Source organism: Entelurus aequoreus, linkage group LG15 (genome assembly GCF_033978785.1).
Source record: "Entelurus aequoreus isolate RoL-2023_Sb linkage group LG15, RoL_Eaeq_v1.1, whole genome shotgun sequence".
In the NCBI taxonomy this organism is placed as follows: domain Eukaryota; kingdom Metazoa; phylum Chordata; class Actinopteri; order Syngnathiformes; family Syngnathidae; genus Entelurus; species Entelurus aequoreus.
In genome coordinates, this window is record NC_084745.1 from 44,977,610 (window position 1) to 45,004,971 (window position 27,362).

The 27,362-nt window shown below is 39.8% G+C and overlaps 1 protein-coding gene across 7 annotated transcripts in view; it reads left to right on the plus strand.

Moving 5' to 3' along the window:
- The window catches only part of cacnb2a (calcium channel, voltage-dependent, beta 2a), a 190,779-nt gene that overhangs the window by 141,270 nt on the left and 22,147 nt on the right, over nucleotides 1-27,362 (plus strand). For 5 of the 7 annotated variants that reach the window (XM_062021594.1, XM_062021595.1, XM_062021599.1 and 2 more), the window contains 6 exons: nucleotides 4,997-5,119; nucleotides 5,193-5,329; nucleotides 5,391-5,467; nucleotides 9,032-9,165; nucleotides 24,125-24,205; nucleotides 24,285-24,343. In XM_062021594.1, coding sequence (XP_061877578.1) covers nucleotides 4,997-5,119; nucleotides 5,193-5,329; nucleotides 5,391-5,467; nucleotides 9,032-9,165; nucleotides 24,125-24,205; nucleotides 24,285-24,343 — 611 coding nt within the window. Of the gene's footprint in view, nucleotides 1-4,996; nucleotides 5,120-5,192; nucleotides 5,330-5,390; nucleotides 5,468-9,031; nucleotides 9,166-9,326; nucleotides 9,347-24,124; nucleotides 24,206-24,284; nucleotides 24,344-27,362 lie in introns of all 7 variants that reach the window. The other 2 variants (XM_062021597.1, XM_062021598.1) reach the window with 1 other exon arrangement.

Below are 27,362 nucleotides of genomic sequence, written 5' to 3' on the forward strand. Positions count from 1 at the left end.
CAGTGCATTACCTGGGAATTGATACCGCTGTCAATTTTCGGTACTTTTGTGTGTGTTCTTGTGTTAATAAATGTCGATTTGTTTAATGATAAATACAAAAAATGTTTAATATATAACTGACAGACATATATGAATATAACAGAAGAAGATAGGGAGAAGAAGGAACATTGTAGTGTACAGTGCTGAATGTATCGTTAAAGCGGTGGCCATCTTGCGTGTCCCTGGAGAGTTCCCGCGGCCTGCGCATGAGAGCCGTGCAAAATAAAAACGGCTCCCATGTGAAATCAGGCAAGCCGAGCAGTAATCATCTGCATGGATCATGAGGAGACGTCAGAGAACCTTAGCCTTTTGGGGTTACAAGAAACAATTAAAACAACACATTGGTTAAAAACACCACCTGGCGCAATGTTATTAGGAAAAAAAGTGAACATTTCGCAACATTTGCTTCCATTTTGGGAAAAAGCTGCCGCAAAATCAAGCATTTACAGCTACGACAATAAAAAAAAAAAGCCAACGAAATCCTGGAGGAACTGACTAATAGCTCTGAATAGTTGTATTGGTTGTATATAGTATTTACAATATTTATAATTTATAGTTTATAAGATATCATTCCCATAACTTGTTTCGTATCGTCTTTTATTTCATACAATTGTTTGAGCAAAACAAAGTCAATAGTACACAATACCCAAACAAAAGTACAAAACCCAAAACCAGTGAAGTTGACACGTCGTGTAATTCGTAAATAAAATCAGAATACAATGACTTGCAAATCCTTTTCAATTTACAGCTTAAGTTGTTCAACAGTTTTCGTTGTGGTATTTTACGTTTCATAATGCGACACACATTTTCAATGGAAGACAGGTCTGGACTACAGGCAGGCCAGTCTAGTACCCGCACTCTTTTACTACGAAGTCAGGCTGTTGTAACACGTGGCTTGGCATTGTCTTGCTGAAATAAGCAGGGGCGTCCATGGTAACGTTGCTTGGATGGCAACATATGGTGCTCCAAAACCTGTATGTACCTTTCAGCATTAATGGTGCTTTCACAGATGTGTAAGTTACCCATGCCTTGGGCACTAATACACCCCCATACCATCACAGATGCTGGCTTTTCAACTTTGCGCCTATAACAGTCCGAATGGTTCTTTTCCTCTTTGGTCCGGAGGACACGACGTCCACAGTTTCCAAAAACAATTTGAAATGTGGACTCGTCAGACCACAGGACACTTTTCCACTTTGCATCAGTCCATCTTAGATGAGCTCGGGCCCAGCGAAGCCGGCAGCGTTTCTGGGTGTTGTTGATAAATGCCTATGGCTTTGCATAGTCGAGTTTTAACTTGCACTTACAGATGTAGTGACAAACTGTAGTTACTGACAGTGGTTTTCTGAAGTTTTCCTGAGCCCATGTGGTGATGTCCTTTACACACTGATGTCGCTTTTTGATGCAGTACCGCCTGAGGGATCGAAGGTCACGATCATTGCCGCTTACGTGCAGTGATTTCTCCGGATTCTCTGAACATTTTGATGATATTACAGACCGTAGATGGTGAAATCCCTAAATTCCTTGCAATAGCTGGTTGAGAAATGTTGTTCTTAAACTGTTGGACAATTTGCTTGCGCATTTGTTCACAAAGTGGTGACTTTCGCCCCATCCTTGTTTGTGAATGACTGAGCATTTCATGGAAGCTCCTTTTTACCCATTCATGGCACATACCTGTTCCCAATTTGCCTGTTCACCTGTGGGATGTTCCAAATAAGTGTTTGATGAGCATTTCTCAACTTTCTCAGTCTTTTTTGCCACTTTTTTTTTTTAAACTTGTTGCAGGCATCAATTTCCAAATGAGCTAATATTTGCAAAACATAACAAAGTTTACCAGTTCGAAGATTAAGTATCTTGTCTTTGCAGTCTATTCAATTGAATATAGGTTGAAAAGGATAAGCAAATCATTGTATTCTGTTTTTATTTACCATTTACACAACGTGCCAACTTCACTGGTTTTGGGTTTGGTAAAAACTACTATGTACTTATTTTTTAAATCCTTTCATTTGTATCCTCAAAGTCCTACTGTGTCTAGGGAATTATTCCCTGAGTTTGTAGAGATGAACAAAAATAATTAAAAAAAAAAATTCAGAACATAAAAATATCGACCTAATTACTCAAGTATCGATCATACGCTGACACTACCCTTGGTTTCGACACCACCAAATTATGGATCGATCCACACTCCTCTTACGTGTTGTATATGGAAGTTAGTTTGTGTCTTTATTACAAAAGCTTTTTTTGACACTGAATTTTTTGCATAAAATTTTGTGAATTTAATTTTTTTACATCAAATTATGCTGACATTTTCATTAAAATTCAAAAAAAAAATCAGTGCTTTAAAATTGAGTGTATAAAAGTTCGGTGTATAAAAATTCAGTGTAAAAACGATTCGGTGTATAAAAAAATCAGTGTATAAAAATTCAGTGTTGACAAATTTGCAGCTTGAAAAAGCAAAACTTACTTCCGGTAAATTAAGACTGAAAGCAATCGATCTTGTCTCAGAACCAGCCAATGAGGTGTCAAGTTTGAAGTCACATGACACAGGTCTTGCAAAACAACATTAAAAAGCAGTTAACTGGGCTACTTTGTCATAATACCACATAATAAACATTTCAACACGGCCCAAACTATAGAAATTATTCCAATGATTCTACTTAACAGCCATTAAAAGATGAGAACCCTCCCAAATATATTACACTATATACATCCATTCATACATTATAACTAGAGATGTCCAATAATGGGTTTTTTGCCGATATCCGATATTCCGATATTGTCCAACTCTTAATTACCGATTCCGATATCAACCGATACCGATATATACAGTCGTGGAATTAACACATTATTATGCCTAATTTTGTTGTGATGCCCCGCTGGATGCATTAAACAATGTAACTTGCCATATTTATTATTGAAGTCACAAAGTGATTTTTTTTTTTTTAACATGCCTCAAAACAGCAGCTTGGAGTTTGGGACATGCTCTCCCTGAGATAATCCTGATACCCACTACAACTATGGGAAATATTATACTTTGACTTTCACAAAGTGCTTTTTTTTTTTTTAAACATGCCTCAAAACAACAGCTACAAAAACAATGAAGGCACACAGCTTCAGTCCAGAGTATACTTGAGCATACTTGACAATCTTGAGACCTCCAAATTCGGGAGATGGGGGTGGGGGGAGGGGGGGGGGGGGTGTTGGGGTGTTTGGGTTGGGGATGCGGGGTTTGGTGGTAGCAAGGGGTGTATATTGTAGCGTCCCGGAAGAGTTAGTGCTACAAGGGGTTCTGAGTATTTGTTCTGTTGTGTTTATGTTGTGTTACGGTGTGGATGTTCTCCCCAAATGTGTTTGTCATTCTTGTTTGGTGTGGGTTCACAGTGTGGCGCATATTTGTAACAGTGTTAAACTTGTTTATACGGACACCCTCAGTGTGACCTGTATGGCTGTTGACCAAGTATGCATGGCATTCACTTATGTGTGTGTAAAAGCCGCATATATTATGTGACTGGGCCGGCACGCTGTTTGCATGGAGTAAAAGCGGACGTGACGACAGGTTGTAGAGGACGCTAAAGGCACGCCCCCAATAATGTTGTCCGGGTGGAAATCGGGAGGATGGTTGCCCCGGGAGATTTTCGGGAGGGGCACTGAAATTCGGGAGTCTTCTGGGAAAATCGGGAGGTTGAAACCGATACCGATAATTTTCAATATTACATTTTAAAGCATTTATCGGCCGATAATATCGGCCTGTAACATTATAAAAACACTAATTTTTAAGGTGTGGCGACTTTTATTTTATTTTGTAGTAGTAACGACTTCCACCCGGTCGACTTCCTTTGTTTTCATTTTATTGCACTTTGCATGCAAGTGACGTGGAGGCCACATTGGGGCCACATTACAATGGAGTCTGATAAAAATCTCATTTTACTTGTAAACAGCCAGCTGGAAAAATCAAAACTCAAAAAAATCCCATTCGGGCCACTTTGGTTTGCAGTGTAAAAGTAGTCAAAGAGGCAAGAGCGCTAACATTGTCAAGAGTGGTCAAAGTGGCCAGATTGTCAGGAGACCCAAAGAAAATAGCTACTGTATACACTACCGTTCAAAAGTTTGGGGTCACCCAAACAATTTTGTGGAATAGCCTTCATTTCTAAGAACAAGAATAGACTGTCGAGTTTCAGATGAAAGTTCTTTTTTTCTGGCCATTTTGAGCGTTTAATTGACCCCACAAATGTGATGCTCCAGAAACTCAATCTGCTCAAAGGAAGGTCAGTTTTGTAGCTTCTGTAACGAGCTAAACTGTTTTCAGATGTGTGAACATGATTGCACAAGGGTTTTCTAATCATCAATTAGCCTTCTGAGCCAATGAGCAAACACATTGTACCATTAGAACACTGGAGTGATAGTTGCTGGAAATGGGCCTCTATACACCTATGTAGATATTGCACCAAAAACCAGACATTTGCAGCTAGAATAGTCATTTACCACATGACCAATGTGACCCCAAACTTTTGAACGGTAGTGTATGTGGGGATGGATTGATGTTTAGACCTAGAATCTCAGAGATTGATTAAGAAATCTCAAATGATAATTTTGAGTGGAGACTAGTCAGCAGCGCAGAGACGTCCCCAACTGATGCACAGATGAGTGGTCCACCCCGGGTCCCGACCTTTAACAGCTAGCGAATCATCTGTGGTCACCTAATAACCGCTCCACGCAGGACAGGGGGGCAGAGCAGAAAAGAGACGGCAGATCAACTGGTCTAAAAGGGGGTCTATTTAAAAGCTAGCGTATACAAATGAGTTTCAAGATGGGACTTAAATGCTTCTACTGAGGTAGCATCTCTAACTGTTACCGGGAGGGCATTCCAGAGTACTGGAGCCCGAATAGAAAATATCAGTGATATCAAATGTTTATATTGTTACATCCCTGATTAAACACTTGTTCTCCTCCCTGGCAGAAAAAACCGGTCGCGTTTGCCGTCCGCACAAACGTCAACTACAGCCCGAGTTACGATGACGACGTCCCCGTGCCCGGTATGGCCGTCTCCTTCGATGCCAAAGACTTCCTGCATGTCAAAGAGGCGAGTGTCTTCCCGCGCTGGCAGGCGCTTGAAGTGCAGGGTGAGGGTGCTGAAGGTTGTGTGCTTCTTGTAGAAGTTCAACAACGACTGGTGGATCGGCCGTCTGGTGAAGGAAGGCTGCGACATCGGTTTCATTCCCAGTCCGGTGAAGCTGGAAAACACTCGACTCCTCCAAGAACAGAGGTTGAAGCAGAGCAAGTTTCATTCCAGGTAAGAACACTTGAATTTTTTAGGAAGTTTCGACAAACGTCGCTCTGTGACTGTCTTTCAGTAAATTGGGAGCAAACTCCTCCTCCAGTTTAGGCGAAGCGGTTCCGAACTCGAGAAAGTCTACTCCTCCTTCGTCTGGTGAGTAGGACCTTGGACAACAAAGAAGTCATTCTTGCAAACATCTCATCAGCTACTGTCGTGGTCAAAAGTTTACATACACTTGTCCATCCATCCATTTTCTACCGCTTGTCCCTTTCGGGGTAGCGGGGGGTGCTAGAGCCTATCTCAGCTGCATTCGGGCTGAAGGCGGGGTACACCCTGGACAAGTCGCCACCTCATCGCAGGGCCAACACAGATAGACAGACAACATTCACACTCAAGATTCAAGATGCTTTATTATTGTCCATTCTTTAACATGTACAAGACACATAAGAACTGAAATTTCATTTTCGGCACAGTCCCACTAAGAGCAGACATACGTTACAAGACGGGACCGCCAACGGATCAGCCACTTACAGCGCTCCTTAAAAAAGGTGGGAAAAAGGTGATATTTGGAAAGGGGGGAAGAGTAAAAAAAATATCAGTCTAAGGCTGGACCCTCGGGAGGGGTCCAGACTGAGTCCAAGGAAAAAAAACTCACATAGCATAGCACACATAAACATGATACATATAATCACAACAACTCGCAACAGACGGGGGAGGGGGGGATTTGGGGCCCTGGAGGCTGGCTGCCGCTATAAAGCGCTACTCAGCCGTCCACAACCCCGAAGAGGAATTAAGCAGTGGTGAAGGCGTTGATTGGGGAAGGGGCAGGTGCGTGCATGTATGCCCAATTAACTTGGGTGAGATGTTGAAATGTTTTTGTGGACTGGGGCCGACTTCAAAGTTCGACACCAGGTGTTATTGAAAAAAAGGAAGGTCAAAAGCGTCCATCGTTGAGGAGTCCTCGGGGGAGTATTTCAGAACAGCCTGTTCCTGCGTCAAGGCCATTCGAGGGAGTCAAATCGTAGATTAGGATGTTGTTTTCTTCGAGCAGTCAAAACAATGACTTGCCTGCTTTGTGTCCGTGCTGGTTCTCTCAAATTCAATTCACTCACATTCACACACTACGGCCAATTTAGTGTTGCCAATCAACCTATCCCCAGGTGCATGTTTTTGGCGGTGGGAGGAAGCCAGAATACCCGGAGGGAACCCATGCAGTCACGGGGAGAACATGCAAACTCCACACAGAAAGATCCTGAGCTAAAGAACATAATGTCATGGCTGTCTTGAGTTTCCAATAATTTCTACAACTCTTATTTTTTTGTGATAAAGAGTGATGGGAGCACATACTAGCAGCAAAACAGGCCTAGAGCATAATACTACCACCACCATGCTTGACGGTAGGAATGGTGTTCCTGGGATTTAAGGCCTCCCCTTTTCTCCATCCAAACATGTAGAATAGAATAGAATAGAAAGTACTTTATTGATCCCTGGGGGAAATTCAGCACCACAGTTCGCTCACAATAGACAAGAATAATAATAAATAATATAATATATATAAAATATATAATATATAAATTATATAAATATATTCTACATATACTACATATACTCTACATTTAAGTGCAGTCAAGAAGGAACTGGTGTTGCTGGGTATTGTGGCCAAACAGCTCAGTTTTTGTTTCATCTGACCACAGAACTTTCCTCCAGAAGTTCTTATCTTTGTCCATGTGATGTCAGATGAAACTAAAATTTAGCTGTTTGGCCACAATACCCAGCAAAAGGTGAGGCCTTTAATCCCAAGAACACCGGTCCTACCATCAAGCATGGTGGTGGTAGTATTATGCTCTGGGCCTGTTTTGCTGCCAATGGGACTGGTGCTTTACAGAGAGTAAATGGGACAATGAAAAAGGAGGATTACCTCCAAATTCTTCAGGACAACCTAAAATCATCAGCATGGAGGTTGGGTCTTGTGCGCAGTTGGGTGTTCCAACAGGACAATGACCCCAAACACATGTCAAAAGTGATAAAGGAATGGCTAAATCAGGCTCGAATTAAGGTTTTAGAATAGCTTTCCCAAAGTCCTGACTGGACAATGCTGAAGAAACAAGTCCATGTCAGAAAACCAACAAATTTAGCGGAACTGCACCAATTTTTTCAAGAGGAGTGGTCAAAAATTCAACCAGAAGCTTGCCAGAAGCTCGTGGATGGCTACCAAAAGCGCCTTATTGCAGTGAAACTTGCCAAGGGACATGTAACCAAATATTAAAGGCCTACTGAAATGAGATTTTCTTATTTAAACGGGGATAGCAGGTCCATTCTATGTGTCATACTTGATCATTTCGCGATATTGCCATATTTTTGCTGAAAGGATTTAGTAGAGAACATCGACGATAAAGTTCGCAACTTTTGGTCACTGACAAAAAAGCCTTGCCTGTACCGGAAGTAGCGTGACGTCACAGGTTGTGGAGCTCCTCACATCTGCACATTGTTTACAATCATGGCCACCAGCAGCGAGAGCGATTCGGACCGAGAAAGCGACGATTACCCCATTAATTTGAGCGAGGATGAAAGATTCGTGGATGAGGAAAGTGAGAGTGAAGGATTAGAGGGCAGTGGAAGCGATTCAGATAGGGAAGATGCTGTGAGAGGCGGGTGGGACCTGATATTCAGCTGGGAATGACTAAAACAGTAAATAAACACAAGACATATATATACTCTATTAGCCACAACACAACCAGGCTTATATTTAATATGCCACAAATTAATCCCGCATAACAAACACCTCCCCCCTCTTGTCCATATAACCCACCAATGCAACTCAAACACCCGCACAACACACTCAATCCCACAGCCCAAAGTACTGTTCACCTCCGCAAAGTTCATACAGCACATGTATTTCCCCAAAGTCCCCAAAGTTACGTACGTGACATGCACATAGCGGCACGCACGTACGGGCAAGCGATCAAATGTTTGGAAGCCGCAGCTGCGTACTCACGGTACCGCATATCCAACTCCAAGTCCTCCTGGTAAGAGTCTCTGTTGTCCCAGTTCTCCACAGGCCAATGGTAAAGCTTGACTGTCATATTTCGGGAATGTAAACAATGAAACACCGGCTACGTGTTTGTGTTGCTGCAGCCATCCGCTAATACACCGCTTCCCACCTACAGCTTTCTTCTTTGCTGTCTCCATTGTTCATTAAACAAATTGCAAAAGATTCACCAACACAGATGTCCAGAATACTGTGGAACTTTGCGATGAAAACAGACGACTTAATAGCTGGCCACAATGCTGTCCCAAAATGTCCGCTACAATCCGTGACGTCACGCGCAAACGTCATCATACCGAGACGTTTTCAGCCGGATATTTCCCGGGAAGTTTAAAATTGCACTTTATAAGTTAACCCGGCCGTATTGGCATGTGTTGCAAAGTTAAGATTTCATCATTGATATATAAACTATCAGAATGCGTGGTCAGTAGTAGTGGGTTTCAGTAGGCCTAATAAATTCATAAAAGAACCAAACTTCATGAATGTTTTTTGTGACCAACAAGTATGTGCTCCAATCACTCTATCACAAAAAAAAGTTGTAGAAATTATTGGAAGCTCAAGACAGCCATGACATTATGTTCTTTACAAGTGTATGTAAACTTTTGACCACGACTGTACCTCTGGACTTTAGTCTTCAGTCTGTGATCCATGGTGTGTGTGTGTCTGTGTAGCCATTGACATAGACGCCACAGGCTTAGACCCAGATGACAATGAGCTTCCAGTCAACCTGCGCTCCCCTAAAGCCGCTCCCAACACTGTCATGTCCCCCTTAGCAAAAGAAAAACGAATGGCCTTTTTTAAGAAGGTAACCTGGACCTGCGTCTGTTCCTCTTCGGTCTGCGCACGGCTCTAAATGTTTGTCGCTAGCCCGACGTGGCTCACCGCTCATCCTCTTGTCCACGCGCCCCTCGTGAGCATGACCGCTTCTTCTTAACCTTTTCTCCTCTCTCTTCCGTCTCACTGCAGCCAAACAGAAGCAGAAGTCGGTAAGTTGTGTCGCTCTGCCACGGCAGGGCGTGTCTGTGGTTCGTCTCTTTCCAGACTAGAGGTGTCCCGATTCGATATCCATCCGATTTGAGCAAAAATGGGATTGTATGGGATTGCATCTAAAATGTCCGATACGATCGTATTTGTGTACAGCTCCACTAATGGACATTGGAGTGTTACTTTCAGGCAAAATTAAAGTATTGCTAGAAACATAATTTTATATTGGACTTTATTGTATTATATGTATAGTACATGTTCCAAAAAGAAAAAAGCATAAAACACCACCAGAATTAGAGATATTACAAGTCAAAGTGATGAAGATTAGTGTTACGCTCATGACTTGGTGTAACTAAACATTACCCTATAAGATGAAGGCAATTGCATTTTATTGATATTTGAAATGTATTCAATGTTTATAAATGAATATTTAAATATAATAAATGTAAAAAAGGGAATAAATATTCAAAATATGATCATTAAATGAAATCTAGTTTGGTTACGCCATCATGAGCGCAACACAAGGTTGTAAAAGTTTCAACTACAATTCTAAATAAGATGTCAAAAGCAAACTGAAATCAAATACACACAGATTAAAGATTGATCAATACCTATTTGAATTTAGTAATACATAAATATGATGATTTATCAAAATATAAAAGAAATATACCTGAACAGAACGCTCATGATGGTTAGAGGTAGTTGTAGGGTGGTCCCCAGCTAAATGACCATACTTGCCAACCCTCCAGATTTTCCCGGGAGACTCCCGAATTTCAGTGCCTCTCCCGAAAATCTCCCGGGGCAATCATTCTCCCGAATTTCTCCCGATTTCCACCCAGACAACAATATTGGGGGCGTGCCTTAAAGGCACTGCCTTTAGCGTCCTCTCTCACCTGAAAAGGAGACTATTATATATGTCTCCGTTATCCATAGGTTTATGACAATCATTGGTACTTTAATCTTTAATCTTAAAAAATTAATCTATAACCCATAAAGTAGGCAGGCATGAAGCTATTTCTCAGCGTGTGTTTTTTCCAGCCGGCACGTTAATACACTGACACGCAACATCCAGATTCCCATCATGCATTGCTTCAAAACTACGGCAAGTAGTAATGTCCAAAAACATAACAGAGACGAAGCAGAAGAACGAAGAAGAGACATGGCGACGACGAGTAAGAAGAAGTACGCTTGCAAGTTCCAAAATATTTGGAAAAAATCATTTTAGTTCATCCAGGACAGCTGGAAGGGGAAGGGGTATGCTGCCTGCACATTTTGTAGATCACACTTCTCCATTGAACACGGTGGCCGAACGGATATACTCATTCATGAACGGATTATATATTGTGGTACCTGATTCTCACCAAGACACAAGATTGGTTTTGCAGCAAGCCGAAAAGGGCATTTATTGCACAAGTCTTTTAGGAAGGGCGTGGTGTGGAAGTAGCAAACTTAAAGTGTCCATTAATAAACATAAATATCTCCCATCTGGGGCTCTAAATCCTTCACACAGCACTCTTCTTTAAAAGGTCAAAGGCCATTGCCGCCTGATGCACCTGCCTTGACACAGAGGAGAGCCGGACCTGAATGAGGCAGAGTTAAGAACAGTTTGTAGCTGGGCCCCACCTGGCCGCACAGCTGGTGGCACTTCAGGCTGATTGAGCAGGTACTGGGGAATGTACCGCCCCTCGATGATGCGGCCAAGGCCGGGGCGTTGTCCTCTGTGTTCCACTCTGCCTCCATGCCCTGGCTCCTCCCCTGTGAGGTGCCTACCTGTCAGGCGGTGCCTGAGTGAGACTCCACAATATATATATATATATATATATATATATATATATATATATATATATATATATATATATATATATATATATATATATATATATATATATATATAAGAAATCTCCCGAATTTGGAGGTCTCAAGGTTGGCAAGTATGTAAATGACAGATAGTTAATAGTAATGGACCCTTATTGGGTCCAATTGTAAACTCTCAGTTACATTAACATTGTTATTATACATGTGGGCTCATAGATATAAATACTGTTAAATATAGCAAGCTAATTTTGCCGTGTAGCTTGTAGTGTAGCTTCTTCGGGGATAGCTTCCCCTGTAGCTTAGCTACATTTAATCGAGAGTAATTTTTTCCAAATAGCTTGCCCGTCACTGATAATATATGTTATTTGCACTATGCGCTTTTTTTGTGCCACACATCAGCCATATACAATGTATTGTTGGAAATTTTTATAAATAAATAAAGAGATACCGTATTTTTCGGAGTATAAGTCGCTCCGGAGTATAAGTCGCACTGGCCAAAAATGCATAATAAAGAAGGAAAAAAACATATATAAGTTGCACTGGAGTATAAGTCGCATTTTTGGGGGAAATTTATTTGATAAAACCCAACACCAAGAATAGACATTTGAAAGGCAATTTAAAATAAATAAAGAATAGTGAACAACAGGCTGATTAAGTGTACGTTATATGAGGCATAAATAACCAACTGAGAACGTGCCTGGTATGTTAACGTAACATATTATGGTAAGAGTCATTCAAATAACTATAACATATAGAACATGCTATACGTTTGCCAAACAATCTGTCACTCCTAATCGCTAAATCCCATGAAATCTTATACGTCTAGTCTCTTACGTGAATGAGCTAAATAATATTATTTGATATTTTACGGTAATGTGTTAATAATTTCACACATAAGTCGCTCCTGAGTATAAGTCGCACCCCCGGCCAAACTATGAAAAAAAGTGCGACTTATAGTCCGAAAAATACGGTACATAAAATATACGTGTTTTATCTGTTCTGTGTTTCCTCTTCATCCACCGTGTTTGAAGATTGCAGAAACAGTGCATGTTTTTCCATAAGTTGTTTATATTCAGACAAGGCAAGCACAAAAATAGCTTTTGTGGATGTGGCCATCTTGGATTCAGGCTTCGTAACGGGAACGCTCATAACTCGGCCGTGACGTCATTCCCAGCTCCAGCTTCCGAGGTTACTAGAACGCCCCCTAAGCACACGAAGTGTGAAGAGAAATCTGTGTTTTTTTATGCAACAAGACAAAAAAAAATGTTTCTAACCAAAACAAAAAAAAAGATTTTTAAACAAAAATAAAGATTTGCAAACCAAAAAAAAAATTAATTAGGTTTCAAATCTTGTTTTCCTTTTTTTTTTTTTTGTCATTATTTTGTTTAAAATATTTTCTTTGGCTGCAAATCTCTTTTTTCTGCTACCGATTTGCAACCAAAAACAATTTGAAAACAAACCAATAATTTTTTTTGGTTTGCAAATATATTTAGAATTCTTTTGTTAGGTTGATTGGCAACACTAAATTGGCCCTAGTGTGTGAATGTGAGTGTGAATGTTGTCTGTCTATCTGTGTTGGCCCTGTGATGAGGTGGCGACTTGTCCAGGGTGTACCACGCCTTCCGCCCATGTGCAGCTGGGATAGGCTCCAGCACCCCCCGCGACTCCGAGAGGGACAAGCGGTAGAAAATGGATGGATGAATGGATTAATTTTTGGTTGATTTACAAATATAAATATGTATATACAGTACAGGCCAAAAGTTTGGACACACCTTCTCATTCAACAGGTTTTCTTTATTTTTTCATGTACTTGTTTTTCTTTATTTACTATTTACATTGTAGGCCAGGGGTAGGGAACCTATGGCTCTCGAGCCAGATGTGGCTCTTTTGAAGACTGCATCTGGCTCTAAGATAAATCTTAGCTGACATTACTTAACAGGATAAGTACTGAATAATTCCGCTGGTAAACACAATGTTAAAAATAACGTTCAAAATATAAAACATTCTCATGCATTTTAAACCATCCATCCATTTTTCTACGCACCTGTTCAAGAAGTCGCAAAAATTGTAAGGAGTATTTTATTTATTATTGGTTAGCTTCAGAATAATAATGTTATTAAAAAGAATGAGAGACGTATTATACTTTAAAAATGTTGGTCTTACTTAAAAATGCACGCGATTAGTTGTATTCAGTGTTAAAAAATATTATATGGCTCTCACGGAAATGCATTTTAAAATATTTGGCTTTCATGGCTCTCTCAGCCAAAAAGGTTCCTGACCCCTGTTGTAGATTGTCACTGAAGGCATCAAAACTATGAATAAACACATGAGGAGTTATGTACTTAACAAAAAAAAAGGTGAAATAACTGAAAACATGTTTTATATTCTATTTTCTTCAAAATAGCCACCCTTTGCTCTGATTACTGCTTTGCACGCTCTTGGCATTCTCTCGATGAGCTTCAAGAGGTAGTCACCTGAAAGGGTTTTCACTTCACAGGTGTCACAGTTTTGATGCCTTCAGTGAAAATCTACAATGTAAATAGTCATGAAACTAAAGAAAACGCATAGAAATGAGAAGGTGTGTACTGTATATGTGTGATATGTGTGTGTGTGTGTATATATATATATATATATATATATATATATATATATATATATATATATATATATATATATATATATATATATATATAGTTGAGGTTTCTGTGGTGTATCCGTTATACAGTGCTCAATACCGGGGCAGATCTGAATATACATTAGGTCAGGAAAAACACAGAGGCTATTTCATCCCTGAGGACGGCGTGGCGAAGTTGGTAGAGTGGCCGTGCCAGCAATCGGAGGGTTGCTGGTTACTGGGGTTCAATCCCCACCTTCTACCATCCTTGTCACGTCCGTTGTGTCCTTGGGCAAGACACTTCACCCTTGCTCCTGATGGCTGCTGGTTAACGCCTTGCATGGCAGCTCCCGCCATCAGTGTGTGAATGTGGAAATACTGTCAAAGCGCTTTGAGTACCTTGAAGATAGAAAAGCGCTATACAAGTATAACCCATTTATTTATTTATTCATCCCTACAAGCCTGTTTCGCAGGTTTCCCTGCTCTTCAGAGGATCCCTTGAAGAAACAGGCTAGTAGGGATGAAATAGCCTCTGTGTTTTTTCCTGACCTAACACATACATATATGTATATATATATATATATATATATATATATATATATATATATATATATATATATATATATATATATATATATATATATATATATATATATATATATATATAAATATATAAATATATATATATATATATATATATATATATATATATATATATATATATATATACATATATGTATGTGTTAGGTCATACATATATATATATATATATATATGTATATATATATATAACACATACATATATGTATGTGTTAGGTCATACATATATATATATATATATATATATATATATATATATATATATATATATATATACACTTTTTATTTTTTAAATCCCTTATTTTGTTTGCAATTTTTTTGTTTACAAATATATGTTAGGATTGCAAATGCATTTTTTGTTTGGTTGCATAAAAACACACACATTTCTCTTGTCTTGCATTTTTGTGAAGTCATTTAGCAAAGGTACATTTGGTAGGCTATTGGTTACCAGGAGCTAGCTGAAACACAACAGCTGGATATACTGTACATAACTAGTGTCATTAATATTGCCGTTTAAAACAGCACATTTGTCAACAAAAATGTATTATTTACACATACAAAGTCTCCAAGACAGAAGTGTATTAGAATGTAACTAATAAGAAACGTGTCCACATCATTCAACTTACTGCAAGATGAGCTTAACTTAAAAAAAAAGTGTTTGATTCTTGCTGATATCAGAAGTGAAAAAGTTGTATCGGGACACCCCTAGTACAGAACCCTCCTTCCTCCTCCCGCAATCCAATCTCACCGCTCCTGCAATCCCTTCTTTTTGTGTTGGACCTCTTAGCCTGATGGAGTGACAGCTCAGTGAGAACGAGGCTCAAAAGCCTCCTTTTTTTAAACACCTGCTTTCCCATGAATGCATAATCAAAGTAATCATTCCTGTTAACCACCGCCAGAAAGCAGTACAGTGGTACCTCGGTTTTTGTCGGCAGTTCACTCCAAAGGGTCGGAGTAAAGCCGAATCATATGAAAACTAGAGATGTCCGATAATGGCTTTTTTGACGATATCCAATATTCCGATATTGTCCAAATCTTAATTACCGATTCCGATATCAACCGATACCGATATATACAGTCGTGGAATTAACACATTATTATGCCTAATTTTGTTGTGATGCCCCGCTGGATGCATTAAACAATGTAACAAGGTTTTCCAAAATAAATCAACTCAAGTTATGGAAAAAAATGCCAACATGGCACTGCCATATTTATCATTGAAGTCACAAAGTGCATTCTTTTTTTTAACATGCCTCAAAACAGCAGCTTGGAATTTGGGACATGCTCTCCCTGAGAGAGCATGAGGAGGTTGAGGTGGGCGGGGTTGGGGTGGGGGGGTGTATATTGTAGCATCCCGGAAGAGTTAGTGCTGCAAGGGGTTCTGGGTATTTGTTCTGTTGTGTTTATGTTGTGTTACGGTGCGGATGTTCTCCCGAAATGTGTTTGTCATTCTTGTTTGCTGTGGGTTCACAGTGTGGCGCATATTTGTAACAGTGTTAAAGTTGTTTATACGGTCACCCTCAGTGTGACCTGTATGGCTGTTGACCAAGTATGCCTTGCATTCGCTTGTGTGTGTGAAAAGCCGTAGATATTATGTGATTGGGCCGGCACGCAAAGGCAGTGCCTTTACGGTTTATTGCCGCTCTGCAATTCTCCCTTTGTCGCGTTTTCAAAAGTCATAAATTTTACTTTTTGAAACCGATACCGATAATTTCCGATATTACATTTTAAAGCATTTATCGGCCGATAATATCGGACTGCCGATATTATCAGACATCCCTAGTGTCTGTTAAAAAATACACATTATGATTAGAACTGTACATCAATTTTATTTTGTTGATTTTTAATTTTGTTGCATTTTTGTGTTCTACATTGTTAAATGTTAGCGTATCAAATTTGATCAAAAGGCTGAAGAGTTGAGATATTCACAAACGAACCAAATCTATTGACTGGCTCATTGACATGAACGATAGGTGTGTTTTTTATTTGAAGCGTGACAAAACATGTACGTGTCAACCAAGGCAGAAACAGTGACATCTTTGCACAGAGTGGGTGTTGGTCTCCTCTCTGCTCTGACTAGAATGAACTTCATTGTCATTGCACTTAAAAATACAACGACAAACGACAGTACAGCAGACATTCAGTAATCAGGGCATCGCCTGTGAGGAAAGGCTCACAGCAGCACATTGAGGACATTAGAGCATACTTGCCAACCCTCCCGATTTTTCCGGAAGACAGTGCCCCTCCCGAAAATCTCCCGGGGCAACCAATCTCCTGAATTTCTCCCGATTTTCACCCGCACAACAATATTAAGGGCGTGCCGTGATGGCACTGTCTTTAGCGTCCTCTACAACCTGTCGACACGTCCGCTTTTTCACCATACAAACAGCGTGCCGACCCAGTCACGTGTTGTATGCGGCTTCTGCAGACACACGAGAGTGACTGCAAGACATACTTGGTCAACAGCCATACAGGTCACACTGAGGGTGGCCGTATAAACAACTTTACCACTGTTACAAATATGCGCCACACTGTGAACCCACACCAAACAAGAATGACAAACACATTTCAACAACAGAACAAATACCCAGAATCCTTTGCATCCCTAACTCTTCCGGGCTACAATATACACCCCCGCTACCACCAAACCCCCCAGCCCCATCTCCCGAATTCGAAGGTCTCAAGGTTGGCAAGTATGCATTAGAGCAGGGGTGTCCAAAGTGCGGCCCGGGGGCCATTTGCGGCCCGCAGCTAATTGTTTACCGGCCCGCCACACATTCTGGAAATGCTATTGCAAAAATTTTTAAAAAACATTAAAAAAAAAAGTGGAATGAGGTGAAATCTAACTAGAAAGAGTTGCAATGTTGACACAAAGCTGCCATGCAGGCTGTATTTTTTTCTTTTGTCTATCTTTATTTTTGTTTTTTTGCCATTGTTCAAAAAAAACAAAAATCAATGTTATAATGAATTATTGACCTATTCAAGGCTCCAAATAATTCAAATATTTCACTTTAAAAAATGTTTTATGTGGAAAATATTGCATATATTGTGTGGTTGCCATACAAAAACATCAACGTTTTCTTTGACAAAAGAGCATACAACAAACAAAATAATAGTTCAAACGTAAAATCGACAGATATATCTGAAGTTGATCTTGTAACTTAAGTGTTGGAAGTAAAAAAAAACAACTAATAAAAATGTATCACTTTATGAGTGGGGCACCTTTTGGATCCTAAATATATTTATCGGGATTGTATTTATCTTTTCACTGTGATTACTCAAAAATAATAATGAATTAAAATCAATGGTGTCCTGTGTTATTTAACTTTTTAAGGCTCTAATTACTTCACATCAAACATTGCTTTCTGAATGTTTTGGGCAGTGGTGGAAATACTGCATATTTCAGTTTTATTACAAAAAAAAAGTTTTCTTTGACAGAAAAGGCATAAAACCTTTTTAGTTTTTTTAACTTTATATCAACCTGAAGTTGATATACTGTAGAGATTTACTGTAAGCGTTAAATAAAAAAATTAAAATAATAATTTTACTTGTTTTTAACATTTTAATGACTTAGAACCTTTATGGTCCCCGGGAGCCCTAAAGGTAACAAAAAACAAAATCCATATATTTTGTTATGGTTTGAAAATGAAAAATATCAAAATGGCCTCCGCATGCTTTAATTTTTCCGTGTGCGGCCCTCAGTGGAAAAAGTTTGGACACCCCTGCATTAGAGTGTTACGCGCTTTCATGTCTTCAAACATCAAAAAAAAAAAAAAGTTGATAAATTTGTCGCTAGTCGCTTTTGAGAAAGAAAGTCACTAAGAGGAGTTGGTAAGATGCTAGATTTAGCGAGAAAGTCGCCAAATTGACAACACTGCGCTGAAGTGTGTGTGAAAAATAAAGGCCCACCTTAGGTTGCTTCTGATTGGTTTAGACTACGTGGTGCCTTCCGTGGTTGGCTGGATGTAGGCACAAGAATTTATGGATTAATCAGTGATTGGTTCTTTCGGTAAGTCAATCAGAATTACTTTCTGCCATGTTGTTGTTGTTGTCAGTCACAAACGACATTATCACAGGAGTCTCGCAAGATTAGAGAGGCCATATTTTGTAACAGATCTACAATAAACCGATTCCTCACTTTCCAACCGGACATCGACCGATCCATATTACATATCGATGGATCCGGAGGTTCGCCAAACGATGTATTCATAGCTCTAAAGTTAAAATCGGTTATCTGTTTGTACCGATTAATTTTCACACCTCTAATACTTACAGCAAGTGTATGAAACTTTGATGGAGGTTTTTGGATGTTTGTAGAGCGTTTTATAGGTGGAATAGAGCGAATCCATTACCTCCGTTGTTAGCTGACTTTTGCTAGCGTTTATTTACGAGTTAGAATACAAACCCCGTTTCCATATGAGTTGGGAAATTGTGTTAGATGTAAATATAAACGGAATACAATGATTTGCAAATCATTTTCAACCCATATTCAGTTGAATATGCTACAAAGACAACATATTTGATGTTCAATATGATAAATGTTTTTTTTTGTGCAAATAATCATTAACTTTAGAATTTGATGCCAGCAACACGTGACAAAGAAGTCGGGAAAGGTGGCAATAAATACTGATAAAGTTGAGGAATGCTCATCAAACACTTATTTGGAACATCCCACAGGTGGGTGCCATGATTGGGTTGAAAAGTGTAAAAGCCAGGATCTGTGATGGTATGGGGGTGTATTAGTGCCCAAGACATGGGTAACTTACACATCTGTGAAGGCACCATTAATGCTGAAAGGTACATACAGGTTTTGGAGCAACATATGTTGCCATCCAAGCAACGTTACCACGGACGCCCCTGCTTATTTCAGCAAGACAATGCCAAGCCACGTGTTACATCAACGTGGCTTCATATTAAAAGAGTGCAGGTACTAGACTGGCCTGCCTGTAGTCCAGACCTGTCTCCCATTGAAATGGTGTGAAGCCTAAAATACCACAACGGAGACCCCCGGACTGTTGAACAACTTAAGCTGTATATCAAGCAAGAATGGGAAAGAATTCCACCTGAGAAGCTTCAAAAATGTGTCTCCTCAGTTCCCAAACGTTTACTGAGTGTTGTTAAAAGGAAAGGCCATGTAACACAGTGGTGAACATGCCCTTTCCCAACTACTTTGGCACGTGTTGCAGCCATGAAATTCTAAGTCAATTATTATTTGAAAGAATAAAATAAAGTTTATGAGTTTGAACATCAAATATCTTGTCTTTGTAGTGCATTCAATTGAATATGGGTTGAAAAGGATTTGCAAATCATTGTATTCCGTTTATATTTACATCTAACACAATTTCCCAACTCATATGGAAACGGGGTTTGTACATCAACAAAGAAAAAGACGTGTGTTCTTGTCTCACATAAGAATTCCTTTGAATCCTGGGGTGTTTCGGCCTTTACTCACTAAACACCCTCATCAAAGGCGGCCAGCTAACAGGTGATCAAGCTTGTGTTCCGTGCCCGATCATTAGGATTAGCATAGCTATAAAATGACTAACATCCCAAGGGACTATGCGAGGCAGGGCCGTCCTCTTCCCTGAGCCAAGCTTAGAGCTGACCGCGTAGCACAGAGGCCCAATTGACTCATGGACAACATTCCAAAACAAGAGCAGCTCCTCTTTAAGTTGACACCAAATGGGATTGTTCGTTGGGACGCTCCATTTCGTAGAAAGATCTGCGGGCAACCGGACGAGTTTGTTAGACACAGTGTTTGGTCGTACAATAACAGAGACGTGTGCAAAAAGTGGGGCAGACTTTTGGTGGAAATGTTTTTTTTTTTAAAGCCGAAATCTATGTAGGAAAACCAAGGTACCACTGTAAATAACAGTAATAGTAATATCATAAAGTCACTGAGCTTTCACTTGAAGTGAATCATCGGGTGTCCATGTTTCTGCGTGCCAGGAAATGAGATGTTTGCACTTTTAACGAAAATCTGACTGTTTGATTTTATCATCCAAATTCAACCTTTGATTTGCTTCACCAGCAGTCAGTTCCGGCTGATTTTTCTGTAAAATAGTACATGAACGGCCAATGCCGATCGCAAACACCGATCCCCTCTGGCAGATTATTTATTTTTAGTCCACCGGCTGACAGGCGGCCAGCAGCTAATTATGTGTCTTCATACGCAGCATGGGGCCACTCCCTTAAGTTAATAATAATCACCTCCGTTACAGCAAATAAACTGCATTTTTTAAATATATTAACTGTAGTATCAAGTATTAATTATCACTGGAGGTCGAGGCTGAACATTTTACACACAGACATGCTAATGGATAAACTAACCACTAGGCTAGCTTTGAATAAGAATTAAGGGCTGAGAAAAATGTAAGAAGTCTAAATAGAACCACGTTGCCACAGAAAGTAAGCAACTATTAACAGATAATCAACAAGTAGATGAAAAATAATCTAGAGAGAGGATAATATAACTTAGTCTGTCAGCATTGTTGTAGTCGTTAAAAACCTCTAAAGCAGTGGTCCCCAACCATCGGGCCGTGGACCGATTGGTACCGGGCCGCGGCCGCACAAGAAATTTAAAAATAAAAATACAATTGTTTTTGTTTTTTTTAATTAAATCAACATAAAAAACACAATATATACATTATATATCAATATAAATCAATACAGTCTGCACGGATACAGTCCGTAAGCACACATGATTGTATTTCTTTATGACAAAAAAAAAAAAATGTTTGGTTTATTTAATAGTTAAAACAAATTTACATTATTGCAATCAGTTGATAAAACATTGTCCTTTACAATTATAAAAGCGTTTTACTCTGCTTGCATGTCAGCAGACTGGGGTAGATCCTGCTGAAATCCTATGTATTGAATAAATAGAGAATCCTTTTGAATCGTGAAAAAATCGTTTTTGAATCGGGAATCGTGTTGAATTGAAAAAAAAAATCGATTTTGAATCGAATCGTGACCCCAAGAATCGATATTGAATCGAATCGTGGAACACCCAAAGATTCACAGCCCTAGCGTAGACAGCACCTTTTAGCTCTTATTTCCAAAATTGTATACACTACTGAATTGGGGTCTTATGGCCACTTATGTGGACACTTATACTGCCATCTGGTGGTGTCAGAAGAGTATAACATACAATGGAACTTAGAAAAAAAGAGTGTAAAAATAAGAATTAGCATGTCACTAAACATGAAGTACACGTTTGTGTACTTATGGACTATAAGTACATCATATAAAAAGATGATTCTTAGTTTTTATTCTAATTAGGGTCCAATAAGCCCAAATAGCAAAGAGAAATAAAAAAAGCATGTAAACAAACAGCTTGGGCCTTAAAGGCCTACTGAAAACCACTACTACCGACCACGCAGTCTGATAGTTTATATATCAATGATGAAATCTTAGCATTGCAACACATGCCAATACGGCCGGGTTAACTTATAAAGTGCAATTTTAAAATTCCCGCCACACTTCCGGTTGAAAAACTCTTTTGGATATGATTTATGCGCGTGACGTCAGAAAATCTACGGAAGTGGTTGGACCCCATCGGACCCGATAGAAAAACCTCTTGTTTTCTTCGACAAAATTCCACAGTATTCTGGACATCTGTGTTGGTGAATCTTTTGCAATTTGTTTAATGAACAATGGAGGCTGCAAAGAAGAACGTTGTAGGTGGGATCGATCGGTGTATTAGCGGCTAAGTACAATACTTACAGCAACAGAACAAGGACTACTTACTTAGAAGACGCCTAGCCGATGCTTGCCGCCAAACCCACGGATGAAGTCCTTCGTCGCGCCGTTGATCGCTGGAATGCAGGTGAGCACGGCTGTTGATGGGAAGATGAGGGCTGGCTGGCGTAGGTGGAGCGCTAATGTTTTATCATAGTTCTGTGAGGTCCGGTTGCTAAGTTGCTAAATTAGCCTTAGCGTCGTTAGCAACAGCATTGTTAAGCCTTACCAGGCTGAGAATTTTTAACCGTGTAGTTACATGTACATGGTTTAACAGTATTGTTGGTCTTCTGTCTATCCTTCCAGTCAGGGGTTTATTTATTTTGTTTCTATCTTCATTTGAGAACGATGCTATCACGTTAGCTCAGTAGCTAAGTGTGTCACCGATGAATTGTCTTGGAGATAAAAGTCACTTTAAATGTCCATTTCGCGTGCTCGACTCTCATTTTCAAGAGGATATAGTATCCGAGGTGGTTTAAAATACAAATCCGTGATACACAATAGAAAAAGGAGAAGAGTACATAGTTCTGTGAGGTCCGGTTGCTAAGTTTCTAAATTAGCCTTAGCGTCGTTAGCAACAGCATAGTTAAGCCTTACCAGGCTGAGAATTTTTAACCGTGTAGTTACATGTACATGGTTTTATAGTATTGTTGGTCTTCTGTCTATCCTTCCAGTCAGGGGTTTATTTATTTTGTTTCTATCTTCATTTGAGAACGATGCTATCACGTTAGCTCAGTAGCTAAGTGTGTCACCGATGTATTGTCTTGGAGATAAAAGTCACTTTAAATGTCCATTTCGCGTGCTCGACTCTCATTTTCAAGAGGATATAGTATCCGAGGTGGTTTAAAATACAAATCCGTGATCCACAATAGAAAAAGGAGAGTGTGGAATCCAATGAGCCAGCTTGTACCTAAGTTACGGTCAGAGCGAAAAAAGATACGTCCATCACTGCCTCTCAAGTCCTTCACTGTAACGTTCCTCATCTACGAATCTTTCATCCTCGCTCAAATTAATGGGGTAATCGTCACTTTCTCGGTCCGAATCTCTCTCGCTCCATTGTAAACAATGGGGAATTGTGAGGAATACTAGCTCCTGTGACGTCACGCTACTTCCGGGACAGGCAAGGCTTTTTTTTATCAGCGAGCAAAAGTTGCGAACTTTATCGTCGATTTTCTCTACTAAATCCTTTCAGCAAAAATATGGCAATATCGCGAAATGATCAAGTATGACGCATAGAATGGATCTGCTATTCCCGTTTAAATTTTAAAAAATCATTTCAGTAGGCCTTTAAGTTAAGTGGAGAGCAGTTCGATCTGTAAATAAAAAGGGTCGATACCTAGGATAGTATCAGTACAGTATATGATCAATATTTGTTTTAAATAAAAATATATTTTTGTTAATGTTTACATAAATTAAAAGGACACAGGAGGACTGTGAGGTTAAAAGCCTAAGGATTTACAAGAGTAATATATACTAGTTTTTACTTTTGTTTAGTTGTTGTGTGCTATTGACATTGTTTTGATCAACATATGTATGTAATGAAAGAATAGGGAAGTAGTTTAAAATACATTTTAAAACATGTACAGTTAATACATGGGATTTTATTGTTATCGGCACACTCTTGGCATTCTCTCGATGAGCTTCAAGCACACCTGTGAAGTGAAAACCATTCCAGGTGACTACCTCTTGAAGCTCATGGAGAGAATGCCAAGAGTGTGCAAAGGGTGGCTATTTTGAAGAAACTAGAATATAAAACATGTTTTCAGTTATTTCACCTTTTTTTTTGTTAAGTACATAACTCCACGTGTGTTCATTCATAGTTTTGATGCCTTCAGTGACAATCTACAATGTAAATAGTCATAAAAATAAAGAAAACGCATCGAATGAGAAGGTGTGTCCAAACTTTTGGCCTGTACTGTATCTCATTTCCTGGAACGCGTCAGTGTTTTGTGACTGACGGTAAAGGGTTTGCACAGTACATCTTTTTCACGGGCCTCCTTCCTCTCAAAAGACGGAACACATTCCTCCATACGACGTCGTGCCTTCCATGCGGCCCGTGGTTCTGGTGGGACCGTCACTGAAGGGTTACGAGGTGCGTCTCCAAACTAGGAACACGGACACACACGGGGCCTTTTTTAACAAAATCTTAACCTCTCTGTCTTTTTCTGCAGGTGACCGACATGATGCAAAAAGCCCTCTTTGACTTTTTGAAGCACCGATTTGAGGGAAGGTAGGTTCCCATCCCGCTTCCTTCCTCATTCCTCTTCTCTCTCTCCTCCAAGCACCCTCTGGGGACTGCGTTGCTGCCTGAAATAGTCCCCGTGCATGTCCTTAATAGGCCATAGTGGACTTTGCAGCGGGATTCTTCTTTTCGATGTCGAGTCGTCTGCTCGTTGTCGCAAAGAGGCACCGTGCCAAGGTCCACTTTGGACTGTCAGCAGTATTCTTCACACATTAAGATCTGCAGCCACGAGACACATAACATGATTTAACGTTTTCTTTATGTTCTAAGCCACTAAAACGTCATGTTGTACATATCATTCGGGCATATAAAGATTGGACTCCGAGGGGAAAGAGGCGCGTACAAATTAAGGCTGTCAAACTTAACACGTGCGATTAATCGATAAAATACGATCACATTAAACAGATTAATCACACCATTTATTTGGAGTCTCCTTTACCAATTCTGCAGATGGTTAACAGAAAGGGAGCATGTGGTGCCTGTCGGGAAGTGTTGGTGACGAACCCCAAGATGCAGTGATGGCAGGCATGATACAGGTTTTAATGTCCAAAATTAGAGATGTCTGATAATGGCTTTTTTGCCGGTATTCCGATATTGTCCAACTCTTAATTACCGATTCCGATACCAACCGATACCGATATATACAGTCGTGGAATGAACACATTATTATGCCTAATTTTGTTGTGATGCCCCGCTGGATGCATTAAACAATGTAACAAGGTTTTCCAAAATAAATCAACTCAAGTTATGGAAAAAAATGCCAACATGGCACTGCCATATTTATTATTGAAGTCACAAAGTGCATTATTTTTTTTAACATGCCTCAAAACAGCAGCTTGGAATTTGGGACATGCTCTCCCTGAGAGAGCATGAGGAGGTTGAGGTGGGGCGGGTTTTGGGTAGGTGGTAGCGGGGGGTGTATATTGTAGCGTCCCGGAAGAGTTAGTGCTGCAAGGGGTTCTGGGTATTTGTTCTGTTGTGTTTATGTTGTGTTACGGTGCGGATGTTCTCCCGAAATGTGTTTGTCATTCTTGTTTGGTGTGGGTTCACAGTGTGGCGCATATTTGTAACAGTGTTAAAGGTGTTTATACGTCCATCCTCAGTGTGACTTGTATGGCTGTTGACCAAGTATGATTGCATTCACTTGTGTGTGTGAAAAGCCGTAGATATTATGTGACTGGGCCGGCACGTAAAGGAAGTGCCTTTAAGGTTTATTGGCGCTCTGTACTTCTCCCTACGTCCGTGTACACAGCGACGTTTTAAAAAGTCATACATTTTACTTTTTGAATCCGATACCGATCATTTTGAAACTGATACTGATCATTTCTAATATTACATTTTAAAGCATTTATCGTCCGATATTATCGGACATCCCTATCCAAAATGCAGGGAAAACACGAAACAGGAACCAGGATAACAGGTTACAGGATACCAGGAAAACAAGTGACAGCACACAGGAACCAGGAAACAGGCAAACTGGAAACAGGGAACAGGAAACGAGGAACTAGGATACAGCAAACTGCAAACAGCTATCAATACTCCAGCACTGACTGGGGGGGCGAGGCAGGTATAAATAGTAGCCTGATTGGCAATTGCCACCAGGTGTGCCAGACTGCCAATCAGGTACAGGTGAGGAAAACAAGCGCTCAGGGAGACGTGCAGGAAAAGGAACCAAAATAAGAGCGCTGACAGGAAATAAAACACAAACACAGAGGAAAAGCCAAAACACAACCAAACTGTCAGTGACAAGCCTGACAACGCCAATACAAAGATGAGTGAGGAGACTCCGACCGGTGTGCTAGCTTGCTAATTTCGCTGCAAAATACATCCCCACTGGACTTTAGATAAAACTAAATAATTTTCATATATCATGTCTATGAATTGTATTGTTATCGAAGCACATCAAGTTTAGCAGTACTACTTGTACAAAACATCTAAATATCCTCCAATAAGCACTCAAGGTTGATATTTTAGTCAAGTCATTTACAAAAGATAAACATAGTAGGCTATAGGCTACTAGGAGCTAGCAGCTACACAACAGCTAAGCACACAATAGCAAACAAACTACACATACATAAGTGTCCATATAACAATATTGCAGTGTAAAACAGCACATTTGTCGATATAAACAAGTATCAAATAATTATTGTTGTGTATTTCTTACACATACAAAGTCTCCGCGTATTAGAAAGTATCCAGGAAGAAACGTGTCCGCATCGTTCAGTTTACTTCGTCATGAGCTTAACTTAATAAATAATTGCCGTCACTAGGTTTACTGCAAAATACATCCCGACGGGACTCTAGCTAAAACAAAATAATTTTCAAAGATCACACCGAATAATTCTATTATCATCGAAGCACATCAAGTTTAACATACCATCTAAAATAAAAAAGTAGGGGCTTCCCAATCTAATATTGATATCAGATACTGGTTGGATACATCAAATTTTCTCGTCTTGATTGTAAAATCTCCAATATCAGCGTCCCAAGACAAGCAGACCTATTTGTACGAAGCTGGACAGACAGTTATCATGTAAATGTCCTCCAATAAATACACACGGTTGGTACTTTCTGGAATTATAGTCAAGTCTTTTACAAAAGGTAAACAAAGTAGACTATAGGCTACTAGGAGCAAGCAGCTACACAACAGCTAAGCACACAATAGCACACAAGCTAGATAAATATAATTGTCCATTTAACAATATTGCAGTGTAAAACAGCACATTTGTGTAGCTCGGTTGGTAGAGCGGCCGTGCCAGCAACTTGAGGGTTCCGGGTTCGATCCCCGCTTCCGCCATCCTAGTCACTGCCGTTGTGTCCTTGGGCAAGACACTTTACCCACCGGCTCCCAGTGCCACCCACACTGGTTTAAATGTAACTTAAATAATGGGGTTCACTATGTAAAGCGCTTTGAGTCACTAGAGAAAAGCGCTATATAAATATACTTCACTTCACTTCATCAAATAATTATAGTTGCGAATTACTTACATATACAAAGTCTTCAAAG